Genomic DNA, 14465 nt, shown 5'->3' with positions numbered 1-14465 from the left:
TCTACTATCACTGTCCCGCTGATGCACTTGCACTACTTTCTGATTGGCTGTCGTAGTTGTCTCCCGGGCCAATGCGCTTTTAGCTCGCGTAGAGAGCTCGTTGCATTGTGTCTGGTCGTTGGTAACAGCCCACGGTGGGTTCAATTAAGGTAACGCACAAAACTAATTATTACTCCCTTGTTGAATTGTGCCATCGGTGGACTACTATTTGTCTGTAAAGTTTTTGGATGCAGGTTCGAATGACAAAGTTTCAATATTAATTGTTTTGGATTTGTTTTACTTTATTGAAACATTTTGTCGCCACCTCGAACTGCGGCATCAAGCTAGCTAGAATTAGCCACCGGAATTTCAAAACAAAAGCCTGGATGTTACTGCTGTTGGATTAACACTCGGGTAAATGCTGCTTGGGGATGTAAAATAACAGTGTTGACTCGGAATCGCACTGAACGTTATCGGACCAGTTAGTGTTATTTATAAAACCTCCGTTTTGTCTTTTAACTGCGTTTTATTTTGGAACCAACCGGATATGATGTTGCTTATTGTGACTGACTCGACAGAATCTCTCAACCCATTTTCTCTGTAGTCCTATCACACGGCATGTTTGACAGGAGAAAAATAATCATTTTGTACTGTAACTTAAACGGATAACAATTATAAATGGGACTGCTGGTTAGGGTTAGCGTTTATCGGCGCCCTGAAACTGAGCATAAGGGGGGAAACGACCATTATTGGAAATAATTGGCTTTTGGAGGTAAGTTTTCCACTGTAGATGGAGCTAATAAATGTATTTGCTTGGTAAAGACGTGATATTGCTACGTTACATCTCTATGCTTCCTATTCAAGCTCTCACTCATAACTTTTTCGTCTTTCACATGGCTGACTACGCGTTATGTCGTTTGTATTTCGACCACTTTGATTAGCTAACCCTGTGTGTTTTTTGGCTAGTGTGAGAGGAAGTGTGTGTTAGGGAGGGCTGGACTCAAAGTTGAGTGTTACATAATAGGGGGGAGGAAGGAGGGAAGGAGGAGGAGGAGGAGGGGTGCTGCTGCTTTTTCAGCTGAGAGTGAGATGTGCTGCTTTCTCGGAACCACTGCCACCGAAAATATCCAAATAACCAAAGTAGAAAAATAGTGTTACATACATCAAATTCGATTAAAGTTTCTGTGAAAAAAGATGGCAGTGTTTATTAAAGTGGGAGAGCATAAAGTTGTACAGCCGGTCATAAAAGTTAAAATTCTACCACTGCAGGGCTTTAAATGTGGTTGCAGTGTAGATTTTGTAGCAGACCTGAAATGTGAATATCAAGTGAATGACTGCACTGTTTATTCTTGTGTCCTGTAGATATTCCCTGCACCTCTTGGAGACAAAGAACCAATAATAAGAGAGGACAGAGGAGTATCAAATGTCATTCAGGATCAACTAATAGAGTTGGTCGAGTGCTGGGCCCGTGCACGGAGTCAAACCGAGGTGAGCCAAGCCAGAACATGTGTATGGAAAAAGGCCATAGCTTATAATTTCCCCAGCTGAATCAGCCACCCATATGCTATGACATGTTCTTCTGTTTTTGTGTTTGTACTTTGACCATCAGACACAGTGAAGGCAACAGACTCCTTATGGATGCCACAGGAATACAAAAAGATACAGTTAAATCCACTGAGTGCTTGCCAAATTGTAATGAATGTTCATGTAACTGGAAGCTAAGGAGTGTTGTATCCATGTACATTGTAGGGTAACTGCCTGTCATTTCCTTATTCACGTTATATAACTTGATCCACACAGGAGTTGTTGTAAAGTTGAATACCAGATAACTTGTAGTAGAGTGTAGGGTGTAAGGACATGTGGCGTGCCTTCAAGATTTATAGTTGTTATACAGTTGTGTGCATGTGAGAGAAAAATAGGAATAAATGAATGTTCAACCCGAGCGTTTCTTGGACAAGCTGTAGCGTTCTTGTAACAACACGTATTGACTCAGTGTTCCATGGCTCTGCCTGTAAGCTCAAATCACAGCCTTTTATTTGGGTAAACCGTGTAATAGGCTTGATATCTCTGTTGACTCAAAACAACACATGACCCTTGCATTGCGTTGGCTCCCTGTAATGTTGGGCACTCACGTACACACATGCACAAAAACAGTGGTCAAGATGTTAATACACATGGCTTATTTGTGGGTTGTTGTTTTTATCCTTACAATTTCAGATGAGCAAACTAAATGTATAAATGTAGAGTTTTGGCGCTGGATCCAGTTACTTGTCCCTTGTTAAATATAGTCAATCCCTATGAGTTCTCATTTGAGTGCTGTATACTGAACCTATACTGTTTCTGCAAGAGCATTAAGGACGGGCTGTTAAACTACCACCACATGCAGCACAAATTAAGACTTTAATACTAATATGAAACACAATATTTTTGCTGATATCCTGTGTGGTATTAATAGAGGCAATCCACCTGTCGTCACTTTGCGTAAGTTGCCTCGGTTACACCCCCCCTTCCCCCCCAAGACAAACACTAGCATCAGCATGTGGATTCATGTGGGAAAAAAACATTGGAAACGCTACTAAAATGGTATAAGCTGTTGTGCAATCGACTGCACAAACAGATTAATAAAGAATTCAGGCAAATGTTTTGACAGACAGCACAGTATTAAAGAGAAGACGGGCGGCATTTAAGGAGCTGTGTAACATTAGCAGTACACAGTCGTGTGTTATGTGTGCTGCTGATAAAAAGAGTTATGTGACTGCATACCATGTATTCATTCTGTGGTTATCATTGTCATCTGAGGCATTTCAATGATAGTGCACTCAAAACGTGCATTCGTACATTCGAATGAGTCCAATATGAAATTAAAAAATCTAATCTAAATAATTATGAATATGCATATTTTTCATTGTTTTGCATTATGTTGTTATGTTTTGCAATAAGTTACAAAAAAAAAGTCTATACTGACGGCCATAAGAGGCTGGTCCTATCCTAGCATGCAATGGGTGATATGTAGGGTACAACCACAGAGAGCAACTACCACAGCCTTATGAGAGCAAAACATTTTTGGTATTCAGAGGCAGTCTGAATATGTATTCCTTATTTTTATATATTAGGGTGCAGTATGCCAAAGGAACAGCCCTGCTTGAGCGAGCACAGTCCTCGTGCTACATCCAGCAAGAATGCTAAAGATAAGAGCAACAGTACGACTCTGCTGGCAATGCGTAATACCAAAGACTCAGACTCCAGTGGACGGGGCTCCCGCTGCAGTTCAGAAAAAGACTCTGGCTACTCTGGTGAGTAAATGAGTAAGAATGACAGTTTGCCAAGTTTTATTCTTGACAGCTGTTTCCCATACACTCCCATTTGCAAGTCAGCTCAGGCAGTGCTAATTATGAAAGCTGAATGGGACAAACATTGCAATAAATAATGGGTAGGATATTTTCTTTAAATGAAACAATGACAAAGAAGTTGTTTTGCTGACTTTCAGGTTTAACTTGATTACGTTTACATCCACATAAGGAGTGTAGGAACTGTTAACTTTTATCTAAATAATAATCTAAATCAATTGAAGAAAGTAAACATACACTGAAATGAATCTATTTATTTCAAATTTGGTGTCAAATCCCTTGCTGCCAATGACTGTAGTCTATGACCAACAGACTGATGATGCAGCAATCAAAATACTGTACCTGCCCAGCTAGACTGAGTTCAGGGGACCAGTGAAGAATATCTCAATACTTGATCATAAAATGTACTTTGTTGTGAACACCCTCAAACAATCTCAATTTAAAGCTGAGAGTCAGCACCAGAGTTTACACTCGATTTCTTTGTAAAGACCAATTACATATGTTTTAAATGTTCCTACATACATATCCTACAGCAATAAAACACAAACGCTATGATCTAAATACATACCTGTGATGACAACCTAAACACATAACTGTGTGAAACACAGAGGAATGGTAGATATAGAGGACAGAACGACTCTCGCTCTTATCTCCAGTGTTACGGTACGTGCAACAAAGTCGACTAAACTCCTTTTTAGAGAGACGTGTAACAGCGTCTCTATGTCTGCTTGTCTACCGTGCTGTGTGATCGACTCCTCAGCTGAAGGCGCTGTCAGCAGCCGGCGAGAGAGAACTGCAGCAAAATCCCGTTCTGAGGCTGCACAGTGCCGTTCGCTTGTCTATTCAAACGTGTCCAAATTGCACCAAATTCAACACTATAATTCACTGGGTCTCCAAGAATACACCCACCAAATGTGAAGTGGGTCAGATGAACAGTTGTCGAGAAGAGTGAAGAACACACACACGCTCACATGCAGGCTTCATACAGACAGCGACCACTCGGTCAATCTCTCAGTGACAGCAGAGGCAAAACCAATACATGTTTTCATGTAGTTGTCTTGGCAACATATCTTATAGGCCACACAAATCTAATCAGTACGTGTGTGCAAAAACAGTTTTCAAGTATGTATGAAAGCATGTCGTCCCGGCTCAGTTCTTTCTGTTCCAACTTCCCTGCAGACGGCTCAGACTGGCAGCAGACAGATGCAGACGACCAGCAGAGAAACGACAGCCAGTGCATAGGCAGCAAGCCTGCAGACACTTTACAGCCAGGTCAAAACCAAGAACCTGGCCGTGGGAATCCTTCCCGGATGCCTGCAGGCCATGAGCTCTCACCCATTTACGTAATCAAGAACACAGTGCTTAAGCAGGTGAGATAGGCCTAGTTGCAGACAGTATGGAATACACACTGTTCCTCTTCTGATAATGATTCTCTTAAACTGTGAAAGGTAAGAAATGAGGTGTTCCCACGGCAGTGGACACCAAGATCTTGAAACAACAAGAGCTGGGAGTGAGGCAAGTAGGGAGTTGAAGGATGGCATGAGTGATTTATAAACAGGCAATGTTAGAAATGAAGTTGCAAAGTGAAGCATAATGTCAAAGATAGGTCAGGGTGACTTACTGTTACAGAAGGAGTGGCATGCTTTTGACTTGCATGTTTTTGCAGAAATGTATTATTTTACTAAAAAGGGACACTCGTTTTCATCATGTATCTGTCAAAAACAGGGAGGAACAAGAGTATGAATATATAATATCTTGCTCTCTTACAATTATATTTCTTTATAATGTACTAAATTTACTCAGGCTGCTTCTAATACTGCACTTTGTGTCCTTGTTTCATCCTATTCTCCTCCTCCTCCTTCCTCCCTGTGCCACCAGCCGGACATGATCCAGAAAAGAGGTCAGCTGCCCCGGAGAAATGGAAGCAGGGAGACCGGCAGTCCTGGTGCTGCCCACATGATCCTTTTACAGCAACCCAGCTTGTTGCCGGCCACCCTCCAGCTCCACAACCCCTCGTCCCGGAAGTCCAACGCCACAGGAAAGAAAATAAATGCCACATACCTACCAATTCTCAACTCCTACCCGCGCATTGCGCCACACCCCAGCAAGAAGCCACCTAATAAATCTTCAAATGATGAACCCCAGAATCTGAGCAAGAGGGTTTTCACAGAAAACCAGAGTGATGACACATCTGTGACAGGGAATCTACCTGAGCAGCACCTTTATAAGCAACCCAAATTAGCCTCTAGGCTGCCATGTACCTCTTCAAGCAGAGATAGTTTATCCTCCTCCAGTCCCACTACTGTCTCCTCAAGCCAGGGCTCCCCATCTGGGTCCAGTCTGTCCACCCCCTCCTCCTTCCTGGCCTCCAGAAGACTCCACAGAAACGGCACCACCAGTACTCGCCACCGCCGTTTCCTCAACACAGTAGAAATCCTCAGACAGTCAGGCCTGTTGAACATTACCCTGCGCACAAAGGAGCTGCTGCGCCAGAGCATTGCCACCGAGCGGGACATTGCCCAGCTCCGCCAGCACACCGAGCTACTGTGCCAGGCGGCAAGCAACCCCAGCTGCAGCCTGAATGGTATCACAGCCTGGGAACATCTACACCGAGCCATGGCCAAGTCCGGCAGCTACCCTGACCTACAAATCCTGTGTCATCCAGATTCTGCCAGTCAACCACAGAGTATTTCCACAGGTGATGAAAATGGCCCACTGGCTGCTGAGAACTCAGAGCCGTCTCGCTTTCTCAGAGCTATCCTGAACCCAAACCAGAACTTACCTGGGTCACAGCAGTCTCACTCAGGACAAGGCAGAGAACTTGAGGCTGGTTGTAAATCCTCAGAGAAAGTCACCTTTATGCCTCCTGACAGTTCTACCGGTTAGCACGATCTGCATTGCCTTTAAAGGGAGAGCAGGTACTCAGGGCTAGTCAGTGGAGAACCAGTCATTTTTGGATATTATGTGTGGTTGTAATAGTTTATCCCTGGTTATTTATACCTAGTTTTATTGGGATTGTGCAAAATATCTCTGCAGGTCAATGAAAATTTAACAATGACTGTACATGTTACAGTACAGTTGCCTAACATACTACACCAGAATTAAGTGGTTGACATCTGAATAATTCCTATTTAATGCACTTGAGTGCAATTAAATCCAGAGGCACCATCTCCACCGCAGACAGTATAGAACCACACAGATGAGTCGAGGGTCTCTGCTCGTGAGCCACGTAAAGGGTTATGTGAAAATAAACTGTTTCCCCGGGAGGAATGATCAGTTTACTGTATATTATCAGTTCAGTTGGACATTTTGCTGTCACGTCAGACCAACTTAATTCAGGGAAAAGATTATAAATCCCTCTCCTGGTAGATAAATGTGGAGAAAATGGTTTCTTTCAGCCTTCTTTACCCGAGAGAGCCAGCAGTCCAAACACAGCGAAGATTGCTTTCAAAACACAGCTGTAGGCTCCCAGAAAAATGGCACTTTAAGGAAACGGGTTGCGCTGGAGACACAAGTGGGCTCTCAATGTTGCAGAGAAAATGTGTCTAACATCACAAAGTGCACTACACTGGACTGCTGCAAGGATCTATCCAAATGCTTTTCACAACGCCTTAATAAGTTTTTCACTTGATTTTTTTTATTTTTTTGCATTACCAGGCACATCTTCATCATCACACATTATCATACTTATTTAGTTTATTGAAATCTTTGTACATTTTACAGATACAGCAGTTCAACACAGCTCCAAGATAATCACTTATCCCATTTCCTTTCATGCAACAGCTTTACACTTTGATATTCTTTTTTTTGCACCAAGCCTCTACTTGCTGGTGTTATGTGGTCCCCTGTTTTAGTCAGAGATGGAGAACAGTTGGCATTGAGTTTGAGAGAGTTGGACAGTGTTTAAGTACACAAGTATGTTGACTAACTGGTTATATGCATGTGCTATGTGTATGATCTTTCTTCCATTTCTCTGTGCTTGTGCATATGACAGACTGCACTGGCAGCAGTGCACACATTTCTGAAATTGAAAGTGCTTTATACAGTGTATTTTGCATAATTTTAAGGTATTTAAATAAAGCGATACATTAAGACTTTTTCAGTGTATCATATGAATCTTTTGAAATTGAGTCTCATGTTGGTAACATTTTTCTACGATGAGTTTACATCACCTTGAAACAATCCAGTTGCTTCCATGGAAACTGGAAAGAGTCACTAAGGTTGAGATGCACATGTGAGAAACACATGCGTGTGTCTCCTATTCCTGGAAGCTAGTTAGTTTCTTATCCACTGAGCTCCATGGTGACATTGGAAACTCCGCACTTTGAGTCTTTTATTCTTTTGAAATAAATGTGTGATTTAAATGTGTGATAATGTTGTGACAGTAAAATTATAATGAGTGCCTGTCATTAGAGCTATCTCCTCTAATGTATTTTCAATATATATTTATAGGATCTCTAAATTTCAACAGCATTTTGCACAGGTCATTTATTGTGTACTTTTACATTGCATGTTTTTACTGTTTAGTAATTTTGGCTCAAAATAGGGATCTGATGGTGATTATGATATGACTAAAAAGATTATGACATTTTTCTTGGCTAAAATACCACCGTGTTCTGTTGACTTTGACCTTTGGATTGTAGACTTAAGAAAAGCAGATAAAGTAATGTTACATAGATAGTGATATTACTTTTGATACTGTTGCCGATCTTCCTCCCTGAGGTGCTGCAGCTCGGTTTCACCCTTTTGGGTGAGGGAGCAGTCAGGGTGAGGTTGGCACAGATGATGGAAACGCTAAGAAATAGAAATAGACAGAACTAAGAAATAATTGAAACATTAATGAACCAGGACATCACACTGTGTTGAAGTGGTTGCATAATATGTGTTTGTTGCATTGTTGCAGCATTAAGACAATCAGGATGAGTAATATGGCTGTTGGAAGTTCAAACTGGCAAAAACTGAGGAGAACGTAGTTTGTACTCAACATTAAAACTGATGCAAAATTTGACTCCTAAACAGACTCCACACTGCACTACCATCATAATAGTAATAACTGTAAAAACTACATCATGTAGATAGTATGTGAGATGTTTGATTTTGCCAAACAAGACAAATCTTGTTTGACCACAGACAGACCCTGCCCTTTTGCTATTTATTGACACTCAAATCCCATGTATTAGCTATGTTTTGCGCATAGATTTTAAGAAAAAATGTGTCATTAAGCACATTATTGCACTTTGTCTTTTTATTTTGCTGGTTTAAGGATTCTGTCTGCAGTCAGATAGATTATTGCATAATACCTTGATTATATGGACACTGTAAAATTGTATTTTAATTAGAAAATTACACACCTGACTGAGATTCCCAGTCCCAGTTCCCAGCTTATACAGCGCCCATCCCGGCACAAGCAGGATGGAGGAGAGGGCCAGTACCCAGCCCAGCACGTATGCCCAGGAGGGGTACACATACCAGCGATTAAAGGTCAGAGGCTGATACCAAACTAAAGAACATATAAAGGTGCTCTGAGAAAACAATAAGAGGAGAAAATCAGTATTTGTCCCAACATTTTGGCATTAAAGGTTAGAAGTGCTAAGACATATTCAGGCGTATATTATATATTCATATATGCAACAGTAAAGCCTGACTCACCAGTGAGACCAGCGGTGTGAGGAAAAGCCAGCAGATTTTAAAGAACGGGTTGGTGTGTGCACCGGTCATGTCCTTTATGATGCCATATATTCGCTCTGCCCCTTTATAGGAGATGAGGTTGGATAATAACCAGATCAGACCAGATGTTTGTGGATGATTTAGTGTATTATAATGGGGATTTAACTCATTTTTAAACATAAAAGTCAGACCTAAAAGTCAAGACATCTCAGCCTCTACTGTTTTTATTCTGATCTTTCTTTTTAAGTCTGTCCTTTGTGACTCTTCCTATTTTTTGGAGGTCCAGTATTAAGTATGGTATTGGAGTATCCCTTTAAAAACAGCGTACCTACCAAACAGCCAACCCAAGGCCAGTGTTTCAGACACACAGAGAAAGAGGATGCAGGCTCCGTTGCAAGCGTAGTAGTCAAACATCTGAAACACATACATCCCTCCCTGGAGACAACAGCAGAGACATTTATTGGACATGGGCGTTGTTTATTTTACTTAATATGTTAACCTCAGTTGTTTGGAAGCCTTTTCTTGTCACCTGTTTTCACATTACAACACATACACTGATATTGTTAGAATGATAAAACAAAGTTGTGAAAATTATGCATTAGCAAGAATACACTGCCATAATAAATGATAAATGCACATATAACACTTAATACTGACCTCAGTGATCATGACAATCTGACAGAGGAAGCATATGAGGCAGAACAGGAGGAGGAAACGTTCCCGTCGGCCTGGCCTGCGCATTTCTGTGGGAAACATATCTATGATGGATGTCATCACCACCTCCATGGCAACAAACTGTACAGAGAAAGGACCAGACAGAATAAGTTCATTTCTAAATGTAAATATTTTACTCCATAAAGATTTTATGTGCATCTTACTTGTGTGTCCAGACCCAAGAGAATGAGCATGACAAAGAAACAGATGGACCACAGCTGGGGCAGAGGCATCATGGCTACAGCCTGTGGGTATGCAATGAACGCCAAGCCTGGACCTGAGAAGCAACATCAGAGTGATGCGAGACCCATCACTTTCTACCACCTGCCTTTATTGTTGGGCCAATTTAGCATCAATAACATAAAGTAAAGGTAAGTATGCATGCAGATGGTGGTGATGCAGTGGAAGTCTCATCAACTGAGTAACACAAACAATAACATACTCTGTCTGATGAGATGGAGGGAAGTTACTGACACTCACAAAGGGGATTAAGTTGTTGTTGCTGTTTGCAGGAAACTGCAGATTATATTGGAAAAAACCTTTGTCGCTGAAAACAGAAAGGTTTAAGTGACAGCTTTCGAGGTCACTTACAGTTTATATTCATGTTTTTTTGTGAGGAAAATATGTGAAATAAAAGACATAAAAAACAGACAATACAATTTTAACTAAAGTCAAACAACAAAATCACACACATGAATATAATATTCAATATCTAGGAATCGCTGCTAATAATAATGTTTATTATATTGTTAGAGCATAAACATGTGTAAATAAATCATACACTTATATGAGATGACTGAATGGGAGTAGTCGTCTGCTGATTGAGGGAATGTACAACAGCTTGTACTGGTATGTGGTCTGTGTTATAAATATTTGGGCAGGGAGGAGAAGAGAGATGAGAGTGAAGCCACATGAGCACAGTTAGGCCCAATCAGTGAAAATGAATGTGTGTGCATAAGTGTATCTACTGTATGAGTCCATGCGCACACTTGGCCCCAGACAACATGCAAGGGTCAAAGCTACAGAGCAAGCCCTCTCAGTGGCCTCACATCACATCAGATGACACAACACACTCGTCTCCTAACATATAGCCCGGATCACACCCAAAACACGGCAGCCAGTCAGCAGCAGTGTCTGGGTGTGCTGCAGGGTACGACGTGAAACAAGTGTCCTGCTGCATACCAGCGCAGAAATGAATGCAATGCAACTGCTGCAACAACCAACTGTGCCTGCTCACACTGGCTTTGGACACAGAAACTGTTACTACTTGTCATGTCTATGGTTGTCCTCAAGATGGCAGCAAAGGTTTTACATACTGTGAACCAGTGGTGGAAGAAGTACTCCTTTATTTAAATAAGAGTACCAATACAATAATGCAAGAGCACACCATTCCAATTAAAAGTGCTGCAATTAAATTCCAACTTAAAGCAGCAGCAGGGAACTTTAGTTTTTTTTTTATTCTGGCAGGCCCTGTGGACCACCGCCTCGTTTCATTGATTTCAAGTTGAATCTGAATCAGTCGCAGTCATTAAGAATAACTTTATAGAAACAGCCAATCATCTCACTGATGGTCTTGTTTGTTTAGGTCATGTGGAGGCATCAGTATTAAAATGACCGGTCATAAACTCTTAGGTGTAAGTAAAAGTAGCGGTTTAATCTTAACAATGTGTTATATGAGCTTATCATATGTTTATTATGTATTATGTTCATTTTTATCTGTAAACAAACTAACTATACCCTTCAAATATATGTAGTGGAGCAAAAAGTGCCTAGGAAATAAAAAATGGATGTAATAAAGTAGATAAAGTAGTAAAGTTCAAGTACAGTCATGGACTTTGCCCGACTTGCTTGTGAGTGTAGGAGGTGTTAGTACATCCCATACTACTCCTGTATAACAAAGTGGTTACAAAAAGTTAAATGATATGTCAAATATCTTCATTCGAGCTTAATGATTTACTCTTGAAAAGACAATTCTCAGCACAAGGTCTACTTACTGAATATTTTCTGTAGCTTGCTCTAAAAAATGTTTAGTGACCTTATACTGAGAATTTGTTTCTCAAATTCACAATGTTACTCCATCAACAATTCTCTCAATAATACCACACCCCCAAAACTAATAGCTCTAACTACACAACCTACCTGACTCAGCCACTTCCGCAATGGGAATACCCTGCTCATGAGCCATGAATCCCAGCACAGAGAAGACTGCGAACCCAGCTACCACACTGGTGCCACTGTTCAGCAAACACAGCCACAGACAGTCTCTACAAAACATAAAGACATATGCATACTGTACACTATTAATTCACCATTTTTTATTAACACATTAAAACATTACATTAAAATATGTATGATTACGTGTCCTCTGGTGCATCTGACAGAAAAGTTTAATGTAACTTTAATGATGTTAGTCACACACTGACACATACTTACTTATAGCAGTTGTTGTTGTAGGTGTTGTAGCTGCCTAGCACAGTTAAGGAGCCCACGCCCACACTATATGAGAAGAAGATCTGAGCCCCGGCCTCCATCCAAACCTGTCCAAAAAAGCAACAGTGAGAACACCTAAACTTCGTTACAGTGTATCAGTACAGTGCTCCTACCTGAGGGTCTGTAAGTCGGGAGGGTTCAGGCAGAAGATAATACAGCACCCCTTGTAGAGCCCCAGGAAGAGAGAGTCCACGGATCAAAAGAATGACCAACATTGCATAGGGGAAGGTAGCAGTGAAATACACCACCTGGGGGAGGAAAGACGACTATTCAGGCATTTTAAAATGAATTGTATGCACATTTACAACAGTTTTAGAGCTTATATAAATACCTTTCCTGTAGACTTGACCCCTTTCCAGATACAAAAGTAGCAGGTGATCCACATAACAACTAGGCACAACAGCACCTCCCACCTGATGCTGCCTAGCTCCTCAATCCCCCCCGAGAGAGCCAGCACTCGTCGTCTAGAAGGAAAAAAGATCAAAAGTATCTTATTGAGGCTCATCAGGATTATCTTCAGCACATTTAAAATAACCTGTTGGCTTAGTTTGTTAATCTACATAAACATACTCCCAGAATTCTGTGGTAGCAGAGGTTGAGTCAGTCTGGTTGGTCCCATTAAAGGTGTTATTTTGTTTTGAAAAGTCTACACAGTCATCTGAAAGGATAAGAAAAAAAGAAAAATGCACCTTTTCACTGGAAGTTTTACCCTCTGTTGCGCTGACTTTTACCTGCTTGAACTTTTATATAACATTATTTCTCAACTATGTGTAAGTGTAAGACTAAATCACTTGTGCTTTAACTGACATAAGATGCACTGAAGTGTTTTATATCTGCTATCATACCATCAGTACATAATGCAAATGTTAGTACACTGTTACACAAGTCAACCTTAATGCATGTGACAGTGTACCTGTGTTCCAGTAGTTGTTGCAGCTGGCCCAGGGGAGCTGGTAGCTGAAGGAGAACACCAGGTAGAGCAGAGCCCAGGACAGAATAACGATGTAGGTCATACAGCTGTAGAGGAGGATCAGCTGCCCACCATATCCGATACCTGCAGGGCCAGATATGGTACTTTCTCTCATATAAAAACATTATGAGAACCTCACTCTAAGAGGTTAGGTTTTAATTGTTGTATAATTAATTTATAATTAAAAAGCAAAGCAAAAGAATAAACCACTTATAAACCTTTACTTATACTTACACTTATACTAAAGTAATCATTTCTGTTGTAAAACTACACTGGATTTGACATGTGGAGGAAACAAAAAAAAACAATCCAACTTCACCACTTGCAGTTCAGTATAGTACTTCCCATAAATATCCCAGTGTTCAGTAACACAAATGAAATATTTCACACAGTTCTTGTTTAAATATTAATTTTTTTTCAACCCTGGAATAAGGTTCACAGAGGCCATACTGTTTCTTTTGTCAATGTTTGCCTTGTGCTGACTTCCATGTCAGGGCTCTGAAGAGGAGGGAAAATGTATATTTTTTAGTTTTTGCTCCATTCAGTTTTGATAGTGTGTTACCACAATAAAACATTATAATTGAAGTTCTACCTTCTGCCAGTGGGCATAGCTTCCTCCAGCAGGTGACGCCACCCTCCTGGGTGTACTGGCCTATGGTCGTCTCCAGCAGGAACAGGGGTACGCCACAGGTCACCACAAATACCAGATATGGCACCAGGAATGCACCTGAATTTACAAAGTATACAACAATGCATACCTGTACCACAGATTTTGGGTAACAAGTGAACGTCATATTTGCTTACCCCCTCCGTTTTTGTAACAGAGGTAAGGAAACCTCCACACGTTGCCCAGGCCGACAACATTTCCAGCCACAGCCAGCAGAAACTCTGTCTTACTGCCCCAGTGTCCTCTCTCCTCCACCTTTGCTTGCTTGTCATTGTTGAGCATTTTTTATTCAACATTCCCAAAAGCTCAGTCTGAACCCAGTCTCCGTCTTAACCAACACATTGTGTGCCCAGGTTTTCTCAGTTTTTATATGCATTTCCTCTATATCATGTAATGAACAACTGCATGACCAGTTAATCAGTTCTCAGTGGAAATTATCTACAGGCTCCATCTGTATATTACCCATGATGTCCAGCTGAAGGTAAGCACAGCCAGTTGGTTTCTCAACATGTTCTTGTGGTATGTGACTTTAAACTCCTACTAGACATGTCTCATTCCTCCATGTTTTAGCTTTCTTGCCTTCCCCATTCATTTACAAGGGGTAGGCATTCAAACGTAATTCTCACTGTGA

General features: G+C 41.0%; 2 protein-coding genes across 3 annotated transcripts; one reads left to right on the top strand and one right to left on the bottom strand.

The window, feature by feature from the left end:
• The first annotated feature begins 58 nt into the window (after window positions 1-58).
• LOC127362215 (CLOCK-interacting pacemaker) lies at window positions 59-7423 on the top strand. 2 transcript variants are annotated; one of them, XM_051397680.1, is made up of 5 exons: window positions 59-149; window positions 1342-1467; window positions 3093-3272; window positions 4506-4696; window positions 5205-7423. In XM_051397680.1, exons 3-5 carry the CDS (start codon window positions 3101-3103, stop codon window positions 6210-6212), a joined length of 1371 nt encoding a protein of 456 aa, XP_051253640.1. In that variant the 5' UTR covers window positions 59-149; window positions 1342-1467; window positions 3093-3100; the 3' UTR covers window positions 6213-7423. The 2 variants fall into 2 exon arrangements, with proteins under 2 accessions (XP_051253640.1, XP_051253639.1); XM_051397679.1 differs by lacking the exon at window positions 59-149 and adding an exon at window positions 198-751.
• Window positions 7424-8748: 1325 nt separating this feature from the next.
• LOC127362214 (sodium- and chloride-dependent GABA transporter 2-like) lies at window positions 8749-14155 on the bottom strand. The gene is made up of 13 exons (XM_051397678.1): window positions 13972-14155; window positions 13760-13894; window positions 13111-13251; window positions 12768-12855; window positions 12529-12661; window positions 12311-12445; window positions 12141-12244; window positions 11847-11971; window positions 9872-9984; window positions 9651-9788; window positions 9322-9428; window positions 8976-9076; window positions 8749-8848 (listed from the first exon to the last, which is right to left on the bottom strand). The coding sequence occupies exons 1-12, from the start codon at window positions 14114-14116 to the stop codon at window positions 9013-9015; spliced, it is 1428 nt and encodes a 475-aa protein (XP_051253638.1). The 5' UTR covers window positions 14117-14155; the 3' UTR covers window positions 8749-8848; window positions 8976-9012.
• Between the last annotated feature and the right edge of the window lie 310 nt (window positions 14156-14465).

The sequence above is a fragment of the Dicentrarchus labrax genome, unplaced genomic scaffold (genome assembly GCF_905237075.1).
Source record: "Dicentrarchus labrax unplaced genomic scaffold, dlabrax2021, whole genome shotgun sequence".
Taxonomy (NCBI): Eukaryota; Metazoa; Chordata; class Actinopteri; family Moronidae; genus Dicentrarchus; species Dicentrarchus labrax.
Note: the sequence above shows the minus strand (reverse complement) of the source record. Positions and strands in the feature narration are given on the sequence as shown.